Raw genomic sequence first — 20,089 nt, 5'->3', positions numbered from 1 at the left:
TTTTGAATATGCACTATACTGCTATTAGATTTAGTTAAGCCATTTAATTTATATTTTTAATTAGCAAGTTGCACTAAACTGAACAGCTAATACAAGGCATTTATTTTAATAAGAATATAGTATTGTATTTGAATATTAATTTTTCAATTCAATACCTGAATCTTCATTCTGTACTTAAACACAGTAACAGATGGCTTACCATGCATGCATAAGGAAATCCTGACACTTAGAATTAAACACAATCTTAATCCAAAAGAGCAACTTGCATCCCTATAATACTTTAAGGTGTCTAAATGAGATCACAGAATCTTCTAAAGTTACTAGACAATCTAAATTGCTCTAACTGCCTACTGCTCAAAGGCTGCTTAAAACTAGTTCTACTCTCATTTTTCCATATCTTCCCATTCTTTTTTGAAAGCATCTATAGTTCCTGTATCCACGACATTTGAAATAGAACTATGTATAGATTTCACTAATCATGCGTGTTGTTTCCAGTAAGCTTTATTTTCGACAGCATAAAAAGATTATTCCTTATAGGGCTTTCATGTTGATTTACTGTTAATGAAATGAAACCACAGTTCTTGGACAGGTTTAAAATCTTTTATTTTAAATTTTTTAGGTCATAAGGTATTTCTGAGTATATTGTAGAATCACTATTAAACAACCTCACCATTCTTGCAATAAGCATTTAGAAAAAAATGCATAGGTAGAATACTTATTTAACTTCTTTATTCTTGAGTTTTTGTTGTTCTGAAGTACTTTAAATCCTAAAATTCAGTTGTTTACAATAAATCAGTTGTTACTGAAAATCATAAAGCATTATGAAAAAGTTTTATCATGTGACTATTGAAGTGAAAAAATCAATCTAATTCCTCCCTTAATAGGATACTACTTCAAAGTTAATAAGGAATAAAAATGCATTTTGGTTATATTAAGTGGAAGTTCAAAATAAAACCCAACTTGAAAAATTTAGCCCAACTATTAAACAGATGCAGAAAACGTTGTTGTAATTTGGATGTTTCGCTGTTACTGGATAACAAGAAAATCTCATTCAACATCTCAAAAGTCATCTTAAAAGCCTACTGCTCCCTATGCTCCAAAATGAAAAATATTACCAGAGATCAAAAAGGCTATTTACAATGTCCTAAGATTACTATGTAAGAAATGCAGGGAGGAAGTGAAGATTAGATACAAAAAGAAAAATCTTGTGAGATTTGAGATTTATGTCTTTTGAGCCATATCATTGTAGGGTGTTCACACAGCATTTCTAGGTGAATATATTAATATTATAAATTGATATAATACTTAAGGATTGTGTATTAGTATATTAAATGAATATTATCATAATCCCAGCCTCCTCCTGCAAAGAAATCAAGTCATCAATATCATCACAGCCAAAGCCATACAGAAAGCAGAATGTTGCTTTATTCTTACAAACTCTTACCGGGCAAATTTGTTGTGAGCCTGTTCTTCTTGCTCCCAAAGGGAAGAGCATTCAGTTTCCAAATAAATGAATTTATCACTTTGACTAGCAGAGCTCCAAGTACTGGCAGTTGAAGAGAAATTGAGAGAGCAAAGGCGATCTGTTTGACTCTTCACTAATACAGCAATTCCCTTTACTGATGAGGCTAAGGTGGTCTGTTAAGTATAATTACAACAGTGTTTCCTCTGAGATCTTTTATGCAATGCCAAAAAATTTCCCAAGTATTTTACAATATGAAAACTACAAGGTACAGTAGTTACTGTACACACCATTGACATAATAAAGGAGTTTGCAAATGCTTCATCCCTAAAAAAAAAGAACCAACAAACTACAGTGACAGCCAAGGTAGGAAGAAGAAAAAAAATATTTAAAGTCTTGCTTGATGTATGCTAATGAGTGCTTAGCCCAAGAGGTTCCAATTTCTTTAGATTTTACTTGATAACTAAGAATAAAAGGCAGCCAGAAGTATGAAGATTTATCTCATTATAAATTAGTATTTTGGTAAGCAAGAATGTTTGAAACTGCTCCGGATTCCACCCTCCCAATGAACATGGCTTTATATTAACCAGCCACATGCACAGTTCAAATAATTCAGCAAAACCATCACAAAAAACCCACAATTCACTAACCTGCTCTGTGTTAAGCTGTGAAGAACCATCTAGAAATATCATGGTAGTTACAAAAGCCACTGCTTCTTCTATATTTGCAATTAATTCTCTTTTTTCTTCATATCCTAAACTCCTGATATCACAAAAATCATTTTCAGAATGCTCTGCTTGTCTGGAAGTCCAGTTATATCTCCTCTCATGTGAAATGTGTTTCTTAACAAGCAATCTTTTTTTCCCCAAACAATATGTAGGTACCTCTTGCTTTCTTTTAAGGGGGGTAACTAAATTCTTTTCACCATCTGCCATGTTTCTTTCTTCTACTGTAAGGTTTCTCTCCTTATATCCCCATTTAGTAGAGCCTAATTCCCGGTAGAAGCCCAATATTTTGTTATCTTGACAGCAAAGTATTTCTTTGGTATGTGCCATCCTGACTATCTCACCAGCAGTACTTTTTTCAGAGCTGGCAGGTGATTTTAATAAGGCAACTATGGAATCACTGATCTCCTGGGGGAAAAAAAATAAATAAATCAGAAAATGTTCAGTGAACCAATTTTTCAACTTATTAGGAGACACAAAAGAACATACATGAGTCCATTCAGCTTAGCTTTTCAAGATGTGATGCTCTACAGAAAAAAGTTAGTGATAACATCAGAAAAGAGCCAGCTTAAGGAAACTATAGGCCAAATAGCATATATATAAAAAATGATTTTATACTTATATCCTTAGGTGGGAAAATATCAGCTCAGAAGGACTGAATGTGTAAGAACTGTAGACAGACAGCTATTGCACTCAAGTATATTCTCCAGTCAAATTACAACCAGTTTTTATTGTTTAACACATAGTAGAATTTGAATTAGGACACCAAAGTAATTATAGAATCAGCAGTAAGTAATTATCTTTTTAAAACTTCAAAAATAGGAACAAAACAATGTTAATTATCAAGTCAGAATAATAGAGTTGAACAATGATTAACACAAAGCAGCAGCAGCCGCCTCGGGGAAGAACCAATCATCTATTAGAAATAATGACATAGCTGGAAGTAAATAACAGGCTTTCAAAGTCAGAAGATGTAGTTCCATAATTTATGTAGAATAATCTTGCTAAATGTGGTGAGTCAAAATTTATCTCCTCAACATTACAGGATGGGTTTCCACTACTATTTACATCCATCTATGGCTTAAATCATTCTCATGAAGCCCATCTAAGAGCCAATTAAATTTGCAGTAAGCTACCCCATGTCAAGCCTCCTAGATGGACTTGCAGAAGTGAGCAATAATCTCCAGAGTTGGAGTAAGGAAGGCTATGGGATTTGCAGCTGGGATAGGGCTTCAGTTTTAATACCTGCAAATCATTTGACCAACTCAATAGAACTCAACCTCAACCCAAGTTGGGACTGTTCCAGTTAGCCATTTCCATTCTTGGAGTAGCACCTGGAATCAGAGTTGGAACAGACTTCTAAAGGCCATCTAGTCCAACTCCCCTGCAATGAACAGGGACATCCACAGCTACATCAGGTTGCTCAGAGCCTGGTCCAGCCTCGCCCTGAAAGCCTCCAGGGATGGGGCATCTCTGGCAACCTGTGTGAGGGTCTCACCACCCTCACTGTAAAAGATTTCTTCCTTATGTGTACCTGCATGCACATTAAATAAATTCAGGGAGATGATTCAACAGAAAAATTAAACTTCCCAATTTGCACGTATTTTTCTTGTGAACCAGCTCACTTTGATTGTGAAACACCTAGTAGCAGCCTATGGAAGCACCAGAGATGGATGGTAAAATAATTTAATCTTCACCCACACAGCTGCCCTAAGGACTTTCAGTAGACAGAACAATGCGTTAATTTAGAACAGCTAATGGAAAGGATATAATATCTAATGGTTCTGTTCTAGAACTGTTCTGTTCCCCACATGGGAATTACATGGGCTAGTTATGGATGAGAGGATAATTTACAAAACATAAGACACTTCACTACTGCTACAAAAAGTTCTTTCCAGTATTTTGCAGGGTATTTTCAGATGCTAGCGTTTCTTCAGTCATAGAGGTGTGAGAACAATTTAAAACTATATTAACTACCTGAATTTGGCAACATTCTTAATTTATTTCTGGTCAATCTGTCAGAAAAGACTGTATAAGCAGTGCAAGGTGGGGCCAAGACTCTCTAAGGCAAATAGACAGCAAGTGCAAAATAAGATTAAAGAGGAAAGTTATCTAAACCACAAATGTATGCAATGTACTGCAACACAGTTTGTTAGGGAAGAACTAGTCAATAACAACTTCAAGTCCTCTATAAACCAGTGGCTTTTTTTAGTGGTATTTTATCTTACAGTGTGCTTGCCTTTTCATTTTTCAGACCTGTATCCTTATCACCTAGTTTATCTTCCTTTGTCTTCTCTTTACCTTTAAGAAAAGAAAATATTTTATAACACAAACGAACCTGATCAGTGCATATAATTTAGCTTACAGAGTGCTAGATTACCAACCCTGTTACTACAGATAAAATAATTGCTATCAAGTTTTCTGTGGCAGCTGTTTTCCTCAGACTAACACAATTCATGCTTAAAATGGCTGCAGGTTCTGAAACATGCATACACAGAAGTATGCTCTGTCTCCCTTAAAAAAAAAAAACAACAAACAGGATATTCAACTTTGCTACAAAGCAGAAAACGTTTTCTAGGGTACTCAGAAGGCACTTTACTGTAATATTGTAAGCATGCACACTGCCATCCTTCAAAATCTATTCAATTTTTGTCAAAGCAACGCTAGAGGCATGTACAATAAAAACAACAAACACGTGCCACAGTTTACACAAAATCACAGGAGCTGGAAGGGACCTCCAAAGAAGTCAAGTCCATTCCCCTGCTAAAGCATGTTGCAGAGGTAGACATCCAGATCTTGAAAATCTCCAGAGAAGGAGACTCCACAGCCTCTCTGGACAGTATGTTCAAATGCTCTGTCACTCTCACAGTGAAGAAGTTCTTCCTCATATCTGTATGGAACTTCCTGTGTTACAGCTTTTGCCTGTTGCCCCTTATCCTGACACTGAACACCCGCGAAGAGCCCAGCTCCATCCATTCAACTTCCACACTTCAGATACTTACAAACAACGATATTTATAAATAGTGTAACGTGTTGTTAGGTAATACTATCCTCAGAAATAGTATTCAATAAAATATTTTATTTGCATATGACCTAGAAAAAAAAATTGACCACGCTCCATTGAGAAGTTAATTCTTATCACATTGCTCATCCTTGCAAGAGAATGGGTTTTAAGACCAGACAAGAAGAGAGCAAGGAAAACTCAGACTGATCAAACTGACAGAAAGGTGAGTCACGGCCAGCATAACAGCACAGTTGTGGCTGTCAGTGCTGGGTTTAAGACAGAACCCCAGGCCACAGCATAGTTGCTAACCTGGGCCCACCTCTGAACTACCAGTGATATTTTAGCCTAGAGTTCTTCTGGAAGTTTAAGGAAGGCTTTGTAATTTCAGGACTTTACATAATGTGAATGAAAAGGTTAAGATGTGCCTTCTCCTTTTCTTCCCTCAACACCACCCAGGAGTCCAAGAAGAGAAGTAAATGAGGGCTGGAATAAAAGAACGAAGGGTAATAGGCAAGCAGTACTTAAAATTTCAATGAGCACAGTAAAAGAAGTTTCCTGAAATATGTGCCTCTGCAGTCTGCAATTAGAACTCTTACCTCTAGATCCTTATATTGCCTAGCAATTAAAAAAGAAACCAAAAAATACTCATGAGCAAAATGCATATTCCTTTCTAACTGCTGGTCCAGAAATCCTGCTGATTTCTGCTACAAAACTTGCATTACCAGCAGCAAGAAATTCTGAACCTAACATGCTGCTGTTCAGTAACAAAGCATGAAGAAATCTACTTCCTTTCACTGAAACCGTTTGATTATTAGAATAAGGATTTGACTAGGCAAACCAGGATCCTGTATTTAAAAGACTAAAAAAGCATTTTAAAAGACAACTACTTTCCCCAGAAGAAACTAAGCATATTACTTTATAATATTGTAGGCATCTCACACTGTATAATTTGTTATTTATCTCCAGTTAAGTCCCCTAACTGGTGGGATGCATCAAGAAAACCAAACCTAAAATTCACTCTTCCACAATAATAAGATTATAATCTAACAATGATAATAAGCGATTTTGCATTCAGTGCTCTTAACTGCTTAAAGTATCTAGATACTTTTTCTTACAAGTTCACCATTCTGAGAAAATAGACCTTATTTTCTCTCCTGCAGCACACAGTATTCAGTACGACATACGTAAGTGGCTACACAACTTTCAGTTCCTGCCTTATGCTAGGAATTATCACCAGATGGCAGTAGAAAGCCATCCTAGCCTTCAAACTTCACAAAAGCTAGTCTAAAAGTGCTGACACACCATTAACATTATCTACCCCGCTCTACCGCTGGAACTTACATTCACTTTTTCCCCTAGAATTGCACAGAGCAAGTTGGTAATGAGAATGTTTTGGAAGAAAAAACATGAGTCTGGAGAGCTCACAGGGCTTCTTGCAATTTTTCAGCATCTCTACTGCAAGTACCTAGTGAAGATTCAAGTTAATGCAGATTTACAGTGTTAATGGCTAGAAATTCTCATTTATATTATTACAGGTTAGGAAGGAAAAAAATGTAGTAAAATTCAGGCTAACAGCAAGATCCCAGTTTCTTGCACTCACACAGTGATATTTAACCAGGAAAGACACATCAAATGCTACAGTTATTTCTTAATTCCTGAGGTTCCATATTGTGTGCTTGCATTTCAGTTTTTCAACTGGAAAGAGAGACACTTAAGAATGCCAAGACTTACTCTGATTATTTTTTCTGCTAGTCTGTACTCCTGTAGGAATAGACTGCAAAGCTGACATAATCCTCTGAGCAGCATCAGATAAAGGCACCTCAGAAATCCCACATCCTATGTATGATGTGTAATGCTCCATTTTTATGATTAAACCTAAACATAGAATACACATATGAATTATGCATTATATCAGTCAGAAAGCAGTCTGCACTTTAATTCTGTTTAAGTTAAAGACAAAATACAATGACTGTGCTCAGCCATCCATTTGCCTTAATAGATTTTCTCCCTGACATGCCTAAAGTATTCTAAAGTATTGCAAATCAAAATTAGCAAAACTCGTCATTCACAAAACCTACAAAGTGAAACATCTTGAAATACAGTGTTTTAGTACACTGAGAAAAATTATCACAGAATGGCCAGGGTTGGAAGGGACCTCAAGGATCATGAATCTCCAACCCCACTGCCACATGCAGGGCCACCAACCTCCACATTTAATACTAGATCAGGCTGCCCAGGGCCCCATCCAATCTGGCCTCGAACACCTCCAGGGATGATGATGACACCTCTCTGGGCAGCCTGTTCCAGCACCTCACCACACCACACGACTGTAAAAAATTTCCCCCGACATTCAACCTAAGTCTTCCCTCCCTCAACTTAAAACCATTTCCCCTTGTCCTGCTAAAAATTATGCAGTCTTAAGTATAGCTAACTTTAATAAGAGAATGACAAACAAGGATTATTCTATGTTGAAAATACTTCACCCCAATATGTTCAATCTAGTCTATATCTAGCATATGCACAGCTTTACTGTTGTTAGTACTCAAGTTTTAATTCATGGATGTTTTTCTTGATCTGTCAAAACAGCACCAACATGTGATGAAAGAAGAGTTACTATCATCATGCACAAAGATCAATAATACAGTTTTAGAAAACGTGCATATAAAAAAAACCTATTTTTTAATTCTGTATAATTTACATAGTCAAGTATTAGCATGACTACATTCATCAGTGTAAAGTCAGTCGTGTCAAAAGTCTCTACAAGTTTTAAGCACAGTTTTACCAATTTTACCCTTTCTTTCCTCCCCTCTCCAAAAGCAGCTGCTTTTCCACTTGTAGAGTATGGCTACAGGACAGTACATACAAAAACTTGGAAGCACTAGATAAAATGCATTTGGGAGAACTAGAGACAAGGTACCCATACTGCCATACTGCTTGACTTTATATAGCTAGATCAGTATAAAGCACAGAACTTACTACAGACACTAGGTATGCATGCAACATTTTCAAAGGATTCGAGAAAGTATATTCTCCACCGAGAATCACTGTTAAGTAATTTAATTCCTATACAAATATGTTATTCTGATCTTCTTTTACTAAGTCCTGTGTATAAGTAGCCTTTCAAGTCAAGTCTAACTATCAACGATACACCCTTTTCTTTACAAAGAAATATTTTTCTTAGTTCAAGATCACAAGCAAATTGCTTACAGTTTAACTTGTACAAGAAATTACTTACAAATACAAAATACTATCAAAGAGGAATAGCCATCAAGCCACATTAAGTTCTGCTAGTAGCTATTTAGATCAAAAGAGGTAATCCTGTTTCAATTTGTGTATGCAATAATCTAAAGCTTTCATAATAGCTTGAACTGTAGATGTTGTAGAAGACAAAGAGCATCTCTAAACTCGTTTGTGAGAAAGAAAAATGAAAACACCACATGACCAACCTCCAGCACAGTGCTCAAGAACCTTAAGCAGAGTAAAACAGTGAGGCATTTTTTAAGTCACAGGATACTTCTGGTCATAACCCTTACAAATTAAGTACTGCCATACTGCATGATGCAAAGTCATAACTAACTTTCATGGAATCTAACAAAGATACAAGGAAAAAAAAAAATCACTACTTTGTCAAACAAAATAATGCACTATACAGTGATAGTTGATTTGCAATTTGATATTAAGCAAGAAGCAATAGCAGTAAGATTTTCCTTTTCCAGACATTCCACAAGCCAGGAACATAGTCTTCTCCTAACTTTTAAAATTAATGTTTTTATTCATTGTTTTCTTACAGAAGGTAAAAATATTTCCTAACTTCCCATAGAGAGAAGTAGTAATCTTCAGATTCAAACTCTGGAGCCTATCAAAATGAGAACCTAGAAGATTAAAAATAAACAAGACACCATTCATGAGCATATACTAACATACAGATATGCCATAAATATTGACAGCACTGAACTGAACTTAATAACAAACAACATATGGATCTAAACAGCATGAAAAGTAGACAAAAACATCAAACTGATAATCTAAAAATTACACATTTAAGAATAAGTTACATAAACGTAGAAATTAGAAGCTTGAAGTCAAAATATTTTTTGAAATACTACTATTGAAATTGAAGCTAATTTCTAGCCTTCATCAATATGTGCAACACTTGAAAGCAAGTACAGCTGATCTAATCAGAAAACAAGAGCCTGGAATATTTTTATACTACAAGAGCATATTTAGTGCCATTGGTCTATTAGGAAGCCTACACAAAAATTTGATTAGCAGTCTTAATACCAGGCTATGCAGGAGTATGAAAACATCATCAAATGCCAGGCAACACAAATCAGAGAGTAAATACTGTGTAAAGATACACAGAATGTCCAAGTCCAAAAGGTAAATTAAAAGTTCTCTCTTTGAAAAGTTTGCTATAAGTGGGGACTAATTTCTACAGAGAAGACAAATGAAGCGATGACATGGTGGTCAAACAGCCAACAGATTCTGATACGTATTCTGATACATTTCCATACAATAAAAATAAATCTTAGAGGAACTGTAAAGCAGAATCATTATTTCTGCCTTGGAGAACCTTCCTCTACAGAAGGAAGCACATTACCACTTATGTTCCAAAATCTGGAATCCCTCTTCCTGCATTGAATGTTTCTTACCATGCAAGAAAACTAATCTCAAGAGTTTGAAGCTTTCCTTTGCTCTATGCTGCACAAAGTGGAAATCAACATGCAGCCTAGTAAAAGAGTGGTGTGTATATAATTCATTCAAGCAACCAGTGTGCTAATTAATATTGAACAACTTGAACTGAATGACCAAATGCCAAAGCCATGAAGCAGCATATAACCCAAACATGGTGACTGTGGCAGCTGTTATCATACACTGCAGTGATAAATGTTCACCTTGATAAGCTAATACTTATTCCATAAACTTGTAGACAGTTTACATTAACATGTTTTTTATCTTAAGAATACACTGAAGATTAAGTATTACGGAATTCACTGGTGGTGAAATTCTCATCTTCCAGACCACTGGCTTTAGCCTCTGACTGCTGTTCAAGCTTCTCCACCATCTCTTTCAAGTGGTTCTCATCTTTGTAAAAATACACGTACAAGTTTCTTTCCATCTGATGCAGCTTATTGGATGCTAAGAAGTTTCTCTTTGACTTCACATCAGCAGTAAGATCCATAATTAGTTGATTTAGTTTATTTAAATCACCTTCCAGTTGATGAAATTGTTCAGTAAGTTCCTAAAAGATACACAACACAAAAACGTTATTTTTGTATCATCAATACACCAGTTGAACTAGAAATATGAAAATCTTTTGCATTTGGAAGTCTTTTTTTTTTTTTAAATAAGTGAAAAATCATTAAAAACAATATTATATGATAAATCCTGCATATGTAGCTGTCAAGCTGCATGCATCTGCATCAGGTTATGGAAATGTAATTTAATTTCCTTCCTTACTAAAACAGATGAATTAAGACTGTAAGAACCTGTCCTCCAACTAATGTTGAACAACATTGTCTATCAAGTCTTCATTACTAGTCAAAATGGAACAAAATCAAACAGAAAAGCAATTTAATTTTAATATGAAATAATTGCAAAATACAGTTCTCCTAATTGTCATTCTTATGATAGTTCAGTGTAGGCAGGTTAGTCACCTACTTGCCCATTATTTCCTTATAAGAATTATTTTTCCTTAGACACAGTACCAATAGAAAAATGTGTCACTGTTTTAAGTAACTTGGACCAATAAAGAGTACACTAATGGAGGCAATAACCTTTAATCCTTAAGAAGGCATTCTTCTAATTACAAAGAATAATTTCTTTGTAAGACTGTTCTGTATATTGTGAATAGAGTCGAATGTTATTAATTATATGTTATTCAATATATTTTCTAATGCATGTAAGTAAGGATTGTGGAACAAGTGAAGGCTTCTGTTGCATTTTTCAGATATTTATAGTTGCTTACTATAACAAAATTGTATTTAACCTTATTCCCCTTCAAAAGCAGCTGCAAAAGCCATCCAGGAGCTCTGTCATAGAATTGTCCTACTAAAGCTATCCATCAAAAATCCCAACATTCTTATTCCCTACAAATGAGCCAACACAGCCACACCATTTTAAGGGGCCAGACCATACTATTCAGGTGAATATTTATATGAATTTTCCTGTGACACCATAGCCAGAAGACATTTTCCACACCATAAATCTATACATGACTGTAACTGCCTTTGAAAGAAATTAAGAGTTAGATGCCACTATTGCTTCAAAACCAATAAATTATTACCTGCCGACATATGCAAAATCCCACACTTGCTAAGAGCAACACAACTACCAGCCCATCATCATCATTACACTACTAAGTCTGTTAATGACACGTTGTGGCCATTTTATGTCTACATCCTTTATAACTGTCTTAGTAAAAGAGCACAACAGGCATGGACACAATCATTTAATGACGACATAAGGACATACCCGACTAGTGAGTAGTATCTCATTTCCTCCGCAATACAGAGCATCACGAAGAGCATTTACATCACTGTCTAGTTTGGACAACAAGAGAGACTGCTCCTGAGAAGACACTGCTAGCTGCTCTTGTGCTGTTACACAATCCTGATTTAATTTCTGAGCCATCTGTTCCAGGTTTTTGTATGTTTTAAACAGTTGTTTTTTGTTTTCTCCTTCCAAAAGCTGGTAGAGCCTGGAACAAATGAAGTTAGACACAAGCATTTTTAAAGTTACTTAAGCATTCCTGGCATTAGCAGTCAAGAGAAGATCTTCATGTTGAGAAGTTCAAGAAATACGTAGATATGGTACCAGAGAATATGGTCTAATGGACAATACTGGTGGTAGGTGGATGGTTGGATTAGATGGTCTTAGAATTATTAAGGTTGGAAAAGACCTCTATGATTCTAAATTAGACTGAGGACCAGCAAAGTACAGAAGTAGTAAGAGTACTGCTGATATAACACTGTATCTCCCACTGATCCCATAATTCTATATGTACATGGGTCATGAGTGATCCACAGGACTCCAAAATATTCCAGATGGCAAGCAACAGCAGTGAAATATGTTCTTATGAACAGTGACTCTAATAGCAAATGCCAACTCATTCAGGAGTATGACAACACATGCTTTTGCAAACTGCTTTCCTCCACTTTAAGGACAGCAGCACTGAGAAAACGCCAGAACTCCATGGCCAGTGAGAAATACAAAAAAAATCTTTATGAAATTTTAAAGCTTAATGTTTTCTATCTATGGAAAGACTACTAAGGAATTCTACACTTATGAGTCATGCAAAAGAGTCATGCAAAAGACAGCAATATTTTGCTATAACTAAACAGAACCATAACTTAACACTACATCAGGAACAGACACTGATCTCACTGCTGCTAACTTGATCAGTTGCTACTGCCACCTCTGCATATTAAAGTCTCCAGAATTTGAGAATCATTGAGCCCCAATTAGGTATGAGAGTGCTTTTAGAGAGAGAAGCACTATTTCAAAGGTAACTGAGTTTATTTCATCTACTGCTCATAAACCATTCATCAGGGTTTACAACTCTGTCATGAGCAACAAGGCCTGCCTTTTTAAAGAATAAAAAAGTGAGCAAGCAGTCAGTAAATATTGTTACTTAGTCACAAAGAATCTCAATAATAAAACGTTACAGTTTTTCAACACAGACACAACTTGGGTAAGATGAATCCTACCTCATTCCGCTATTCACTGCTCAAGAATGAATTATCAGTCACTTACCTATTAAAAAACCACTTCAACAGTTTAAAGAAGGGGTAAAAGCCCTATACCACCTATAATTATAGAACACACCTAATGAAAAAGTTTAGGTACCTCGAAGTGAACACAACACAGTACACTCCTGCTGTACCACCTGAGATACAGGAAGACTGAATCACTTTGATGGTGAAAAAAATCCTATATGGGCAACAGGATGCAGGTGGCAAGTCAAGTAGCACTAAAGAGCTAAACACATTTCTTACATTCCAGGAGTTGTTCCTCTCCTCCATCATATAAGGGGTTTTGTTGGCTGAGCAGATGAGGCCGTGGATATTGCCTGGGATATAACTGCTAGTAACAGCTCTTTGCACCTGCACTTCTGGAAAAGCTTTCAAGATGTCTGATTTTGCTAAACATTCATTACATTCTCAGTACTGCTGAGGCGATGTTAACATCCCATACCTTGAAAGCTTAAATTCTGGAGAATTTCAAACATTAAGTAGCTATGGCAAGTAACTAATAACAACTGAGACTGCTTTGCTTACCTACATCTTTATCTTCCCAACTTAATTTCAAAAAAAAAAGTCAAGGTTCAGTGACTTTCACACTTACCTACAAGAGAAATTGTCCTTGGAACTAATAGCATTCCTTGGCTTTGCAAGTTCAGTTTGCTTAGATAACACCTCCAGTCTCTGTTGCATCTCATTACTGCTCTGTTTCAGAGATTCTATCAGATTCTCAAGTTGACAGCAGATGTCTTTGTGTTTCTTCAATTCTATGGCATAGGCTAGCTGAATAAGTTCAAATGACACTTTCTGTCTTATCAGATGGCTGCAGATCTCATCCTGTTTAGAAGTGAAATGGTCCAGCTGAGCAATCTCATGATCCAGGTCTGCCATTACCACGGGTGTAATGAACAGCTGTGCATGCTCTTTCAGAAGGGAAGGCAGATCTTTGTTGTTTATTTCAGCTATCTGTTGCTTAATCATAGAGATTTCATCATTTAAACTAGATATTTTGGCTTCGACGTTTTCTTGCTTTCCAATACCCTGCATAAAGCAAAACATATCAATCCCTTCACGGTTCCCTCAGTTTTCTGTTCACCTTTCTTCATTCTGCTTCCCTAACACATTTTCTCAGGTCACACAAGAATCATGCACTCACATGAAAATCAAAGCATCATCAAAATTAAATGAGAACTCTGCAAGCAGCTTTACAGAGTAACTTCACAATACACAAGGCAAATACAGACTTAAGATGGTAAGTATCGTATATATTTCAAGAAATAATTAAATCTGCTCTACTGCAAAGCCATGAAACACTTCATTATAGAAAAACTGTAGGAGCTTATTTTAGTTCACACCTAGATTTCAAACAGATTTACATTCAGCAGATGACTATCAATACTGCCCATCAGAACTAACCTTTTCCAAATGACTCTAATCAATCAAGCACAATATGCCTGTCCACAAATGAAACATAATGCCTCCAGTTAGTCCATGACTGCAGTATAAGCTAATTTTCTTCCTTCTGTTACAAATTCCTCACATCCTTAAATATCACATTTGCCCATCACTCGATGAGAGATCTGTGGGATTTCAACTACACAAGTCATTGTTTTGATATCTAAAACATATCAACATTATGTCTCCACACTATAAATTCCCAAGTCACTGAACTAAAACCTGGAGGTTTTTTTCCCTAAAGGAAATATTAACAAGAATATATATCACATTAGCCCCCATATGCAAAATTTAAAGTTAAGGTTTATGATTATTGTACAAACAATGGAGACAGCTACAACTTGAAGTTGCAGAGTTTAACAAAAGTAGACAGGTACTACTAAGAATCAGATTTTTAATGTAATAAACTCCAGAATGTAGAATTCAAGGTACTCTTGTACAGTATGGTACAACTACCATACCGAAAAAACTCCTAAGCTAGCTCTGAGTCACTGGAGCTACTTCACAAGAACAAGACTAAAATATCAATAAGTGCAATTCCACTATGTAAAAATTGTAGAACTAATAATTCAAAGCATGCCTGTCTCTGTTTAAAACTCCACAAACTTATAAAGCTATTTGCCACTTACCTTGCTCTTTGGGGATCGCAGCATGCTCTCTGCACGCTCTATAGCTGAATTCAAGCTCTCTTCTTCAGCTTGCAATACAATTAGCTGACGCTGAGCACAAATGTATGTTGCCTGGAGGCTGGCAATCTCCTGACTCTTTCCACAAGCTTCAGTAGTCTCAGCACAAGTGACACGTTTGCTAATATCTGCAAGCTCAAAGTTGTCTTCGTGCAAATTTTCAGCCAATTCCGACATACCCTGATGAAAAAACTTTTTTGCACACGAGGTAAGTGCTGCAGTGCAGTGCTCTTCCTGAGACAAATACTTGTCCAAGGAAAACTGGGAAAAAAACACTGGATGCAAACCTGATCCTCGTTCTGAAGCCGAAGCAGTGAAGAAAGAGGCCAATTTCTTTACTCTATCCACAAGAGACAGCAGTTCGTTATTAAGCTTATTATTTGCTGCAGTGAACAGTTCTAGACCTTCTTTCAAATCTTTCTGTGTTTCTTCCTCTTTGATTTTTAGTGTCTGTAACATGCTGCTGTTTTCAGAAATCATCATCTGAAGCTTATTATGCCGATGGATTGTAAGATTTTTCATTTTCTGAAGAGTTTGAAACTCATCCTCTAATTTCTTAAGTTCCTCCTCCTTCTCTTGGCTGCTGTTCCCTGAATCTGCTGGCTTACAGCTTTTAAGGACTTCATTCAATGCATTTCCTTCTAAAATGGGCTTTCCAGACTCAAGACTATTAAAATCTTGCAGTTCTTTTTCAGATAACACATGCTGCTCATTTACAGTTCCACAAAACCACTCCAGAAATGATTTGTCTTCTGAAGACTCAAACAGCCAGTCAAAATCCTCTCCATTGAGCTCATTGGCTTTTGGATATCCAGTTTTCTTAAGAATTTCCACAAATTCCTTCCCACAGCTCATGATTTAAGTATTTTTGAAAGGAGAAAAGATTCAAACGTGTGGAAAATTTCTAGAGGATTATTCTAGCATGGACTTTTTTAAGGGAATATTCAGTATTCTAACACAGAAGTGTATGCACAGGAAAGTGAAAGTAGCAGATCACACCACAGAACTGAACTACAGCTACCATAGGCTACAATTGTTAGTAAGACCAGAAAGCAATTTTTATTTCAGGGATGTCTTAAGGCATTCCTGTTCTGATCTGATAACCAAGACAAAAAAATTTTTCTTGACAAAAATTACATCCCAAATATTTGCAAAAATATATCGTTTTGCATAGCAAAGGTGACTTTAAGACTAAAATCGAACTTCACCATTAATTCTAAACTAACAGACCCAAACAAATAGCAAGCACATCGTTGCCCTGCTTTGAACTTCCCACATCCGAAATTTAACGATCTTTTTAACTCCAAAACGAGGGAAGCTTTCAGTCTGCCCTAAAAAAAAGCTAGAGGACACCACACAAGAACTCAAACTCTCGTTTGTATCTTTTACTTCAGCAGCGAACAGAATCTTGTCTTTTAAGGCTTCGTCTTTATATTTCCCTCTGAAAATAGAGCAAGAAGTCCTTTAACATACAAATACCAAAGTAATTACAAAAAGGTCACTCATAGCAAGCATTCTGTGGTGCAACCAGGCACCGAAGGGAAGCCTTCAGACTAACAGCCCCAATGGGACGCCGGGGGCTGCTTCCCTTAGGACGAGGAGCGGGCAGGGTTACTCACCACGGCGCGGTGCCCCAGCGGCGGGCGGGACAGGCCGCGGCACTGAGAAGCGTTCGGGCAGCGTCCGCAAGGCGAGGGAACGGCGGCAGGCTGTGAGAAGAAGAGGGAGGGGCGGGCGGGCCGTTATGGCGCTAACGGTCAAAACGCCGCCGCGCGCCGCTCTCGCGCAGCCTCCCTCCGCTGAAGCCCATTGCGCACGCGCGCCTCTCCTCCTCGCGAGCCGCCAGCCTGTCGTACAGGCGCGTGCGCGCCGCGCCGCTCCTACCAGGCGGGCCTACGCAAGGCTTGGCCGGAAGCCGCCGTGACGTCACGTGGGCGGGCTGCCCGCGCGCAGCGGCCGTTAGGTGCCGGCTGTGGCGTTTTGTCTGAGCCGCTGGCGGGGTCGGTTGTCGTTGTGGTCGGTCGTGTGCAGCCCTGTGCCGCAGCCTGTGGCTTTCCTGCTGTCCCCCAGCGTAAAAGGAGAGCAACGGTGTCTGCCATTTAACGCGGCTCAGTGCTGAGCAAACCATCGGCACCAGACTGCGGGGTTCGGTGCGCTGCATGAAGCTGAGCAGTGCGGAGGAGGGCCTGGCGTTTGCCTGCAGAGCCTTCGTGCTTGCAGTGCAATTAGCCTGTGAAGCTGCTCTCAGAAAACAAAACAAAAAAAACACTGCAACTAAATCTTTATACTTTTGTAGTGTTTTAAATAGGGAAAATGATACCGAGGCAGCTGGTGATGTGAATAGGCAGTAAATGCTGTGCAGGAGAATGCTGGGAATGCTTGGCTGGGTCAGTAATGCTGCTGATGGTGCACTGTGGCAGCAGAGGATTGATCAGCACAGACCTGGCCACCTGTAGGGCCCATAGACACTGTGTTGGTGCTTTGCTCATGCCTGTTGCTTTCATTTTTTCATGGTCTTGGTGACCACCAATTTGTCTAATCCCTTTTTGAACCTACTGATGCCATCCAAAGCTTTGCAGGGCAACGAATGCCAGAACTTCGCTAGTTGCTGCTTTAAAAATACACTTTCTTTGGTGTTTTTTTTTTTAAACTATTGACTCCTTCATTTCATCAAATGACCATTGTCTCTAGCACTGCAGGGTTTGCCTGAACGCCAGCTCTGCATTTACCTTGCCTCTCGTCTTCCTAAAAATTGAGAAATCACAAGTAAATATTCCATCAGCTTTGTCCTCTGCAATGTGAAGAATTGCAAAATTTGACCTTTGCAAGCAAGTGCTTGATTACTTCACTTTTTTCTGCGCCTTCCACATTGTTGCTGTGCATTTCCTTGTAGGATCGTAACATGGCTTGGTTTGGAAGGGACCTCAAAGCCCACCCAGCCCCAACCCCCTGCTGTGGGCTCGTTGCCCCCACCACGTTAGGCTGGCCAGGGCCCATCCAACTTGGCCTTGAGCATTTCTAGGGATGGGGCACCCACAGCTCTCTGTGCAGCCTGTGCCAGGGCATCACCACGCTCTGAGTGAAAAAAAATTCCTCCTGACATGTAATCTAAATCTCTCCTCTTTTAGTATAAAACCATTCCCCCTTGTCCTGTCACTATCAACCTGTGTAAAAAGTTGGTTTTGCTCCTGCAAATGTTGTTTTCCCTTTCATTTCTTGAGATGAAGAGACAAGATGCACACAGGCCTCAGGGCATAGATGCGCCAAGAGATTTTGTAGCAACAAAATGCTACCTTCTGCTGTGGTTCCAGCGCACTCCCTTATGACGCTTGCTCTTTTCTTGGCTTTTTGGCTTACTCTCCCTGTTGAGGCAACAAACATCCCTTAGCAATGATTACGGGACCTCTTGTGAGGGCTTTTTCTGAGTTTAGAATCAAGTAAAACTTTTACTAACAATTGGAGCACCTCTTGTTAGACAATTCTTAAATTTAGCTGCTTTCATTTCTTGTTTATGTTTCACATGCCACGTTTTTCTGGTCTTTTCTATTTGCCTCACCGTGGCCTCCTTTACTCTCTCACTGAGTCATGCAGGAGGGTTTGAAACAGCATTTTCTATTTGTGTCAGGCATTTTACCCAGGCTTCTAATGCAAGATTTTTAAGCCTTCTTGGTGCCTTTAGGCTACTTCCTTTTCTACTACTTTTTAGGTGGTTGCAGGGTTGGGGTTTTTTTGGCAATTTCTTCCCCATTTTTACATAGTTTGTTTTCTTAAAATTCAGCATTTGCTACTTTATTTGCCTTGCTTTTTGTTCTTACACCATGCAGCTTAATTATGTTGTGGTTGACATCAGAGAGCACCTCTCCCACTAATAGCTCTCAAATCTGAAGACTAGATTCAGAGCTGTGTTTTTCCTTGTGGCTTCCAGGGCCAGTTATTCTAGAAATAAGTTGCTAAGTGCATCCAGAAATTCTATCTCTACATTTCACCCTGGTGAGGCACTGACCCAGTGTGTATGTGGGTGGTTGAGCCCTCCCACTACATGTCCTAAATGTGCAGCTCCTCTAATCTCACTTAATGCAGCTGTTGAAATGAATCAATGTGGGGAAATGAGCAACCTCTCAGCACAGCTAAGGCTGACTTGCAGGAGTTTTTCAAGATCAAAATCAGCACCTGAATCGCCTGCAAAGTGCAATATGGTGATTTGTAGCTTAGTGTGACCTGTGCAAGACACATTTGTGCATTAAACCTGACCTGGCAGTGATGGGTAAAAAGAGCTGTAGTGGTGAATTCTTTACCATCAGATTACAGCTTGATACGCAGGTGCAAGTAGGCTAGGTGAAGTTTTCATATTGTCTTACACATAGAGTGTGTGGTGTCTTTCTGATGGGGAAGGAGCAAAAGCATTCACTAGTGTACTTCAAGAGACAATGCTGTTTCAGTTCAGTTACTTGCAGTAAAATGGTCCTATGGCTGTATTTTGGAGGCTCGTGCTTCACACTACTGCATTGTTTAATCTGTTCAATAACATACATATTATCGTTTCTCGTATAAAAAAGATGAGAGCAAAAGCAAATTTTGTATTTTTTTCATCTAGAAACTTTTCTAAAATTCCTCTGACCTGAGAGCAGTCAAGCTCTGTAATTGAAGGCCACATCCTAGACACAAGAAGATAGATGCATCTGAAAGAAGAGGATTTCATACAGTTCCTGGACTTCTGCAGCTATACCTTCAGATCCCTGTATCAGCTGCTTACCTCATTACTTCCTCCCTCCAGACTCAAGACTCCCTCCTGTCCTTACACAAAACACCCATCCGCATCTGCTTAGGTGGGCGACCAGGGACGTACTCCAATTCTGAGCTGGTTTGGAGCTGCACAGGTGCTGGGCAGCAGATACCTTGTGGAACAGTTAGCTCAGTCATTCCAGCCTTTGAGCTCAGGAAGCAATTTGGTTCTCTTTCTACCCAGACATGAAATTTTCACGGAATTTTTCATCACTGATTATCACTGCAGCCTC

At 38.2% G+C, this 20,089-nt stretch overlaps 2 protein-coding genes across 2 annotated transcripts in view; both read right to left on the bottom strand.

Annotated features, from left to right (window-relative positions):
* POLN (DNA polymerase nu) overlaps positions 1-2,794 on the bottom strand; it is a 70,308-nt gene extending 67,514 nt beyond the window's left edge. Inside the window, exons 1-2 of the mRNA XM_031553290.1 lie at positions 2,113-2,794; positions 1,445-1,638 (exon numbers count right to left, since the gene is read on the bottom strand). Coding sequence (XP_031409150.1) covers positions 1,445-1,638; positions 2,113-2,517 — 599 coding nt within the window. The 5' untranslated portion in view covers positions 2,518-2,794. The remainder of the gene's footprint in view (positions 1-1,444; positions 1,639-2,112) is intronic.
* A 103-nt stretch (positions 2,795-2,897) lies between these two features.
* HAUS3 (HAUS augmin like complex subunit 3) lies at positions 2,898-16,894 on the bottom strand. Its single transcript, XM_031553200.1, has 7 exons — positions 16,694-16,894; positions 15,018-16,515; positions 13,538-13,974; positions 11,666-11,891; positions 10,178-10,433; positions 6,923-7,066; positions 2,898-4,488 (listed from the first exon to the last, which is right to left on the bottom strand). Exons 2-7 carry the CDS (start codon positions 15,927-15,929, stop codon positions 4,412-4,414), a joined length of 2,052 nt encoding a protein of 683 aa, XP_031409060.1. The 5' UTR covers positions 15,930-16,515; positions 16,694-16,894; the 3' UTR covers positions 2,898-4,411.
* Positions 16,895-20,089: the final 3,195 nt, after the last annotated feature.

This window comes from Meleagris gallopavo, chromosome 4, assembly GCF_000146605.3.
Source record: "Meleagris gallopavo isolate NT-WF06-2002-E0010 breed Aviagen turkey brand Nicholas breeding stock chromosome 4, Turkey_5.1, whole genome shotgun sequence".
Taxonomy (NCBI): Eukaryota; Metazoa; Chordata; class Aves; order Galliformes; family Phasianidae; genus Meleagris; species Meleagris gallopavo.
Note: the sequence above shows the minus strand (reverse complement) of the source record. Positions and strands in the feature narration are given on the sequence as shown.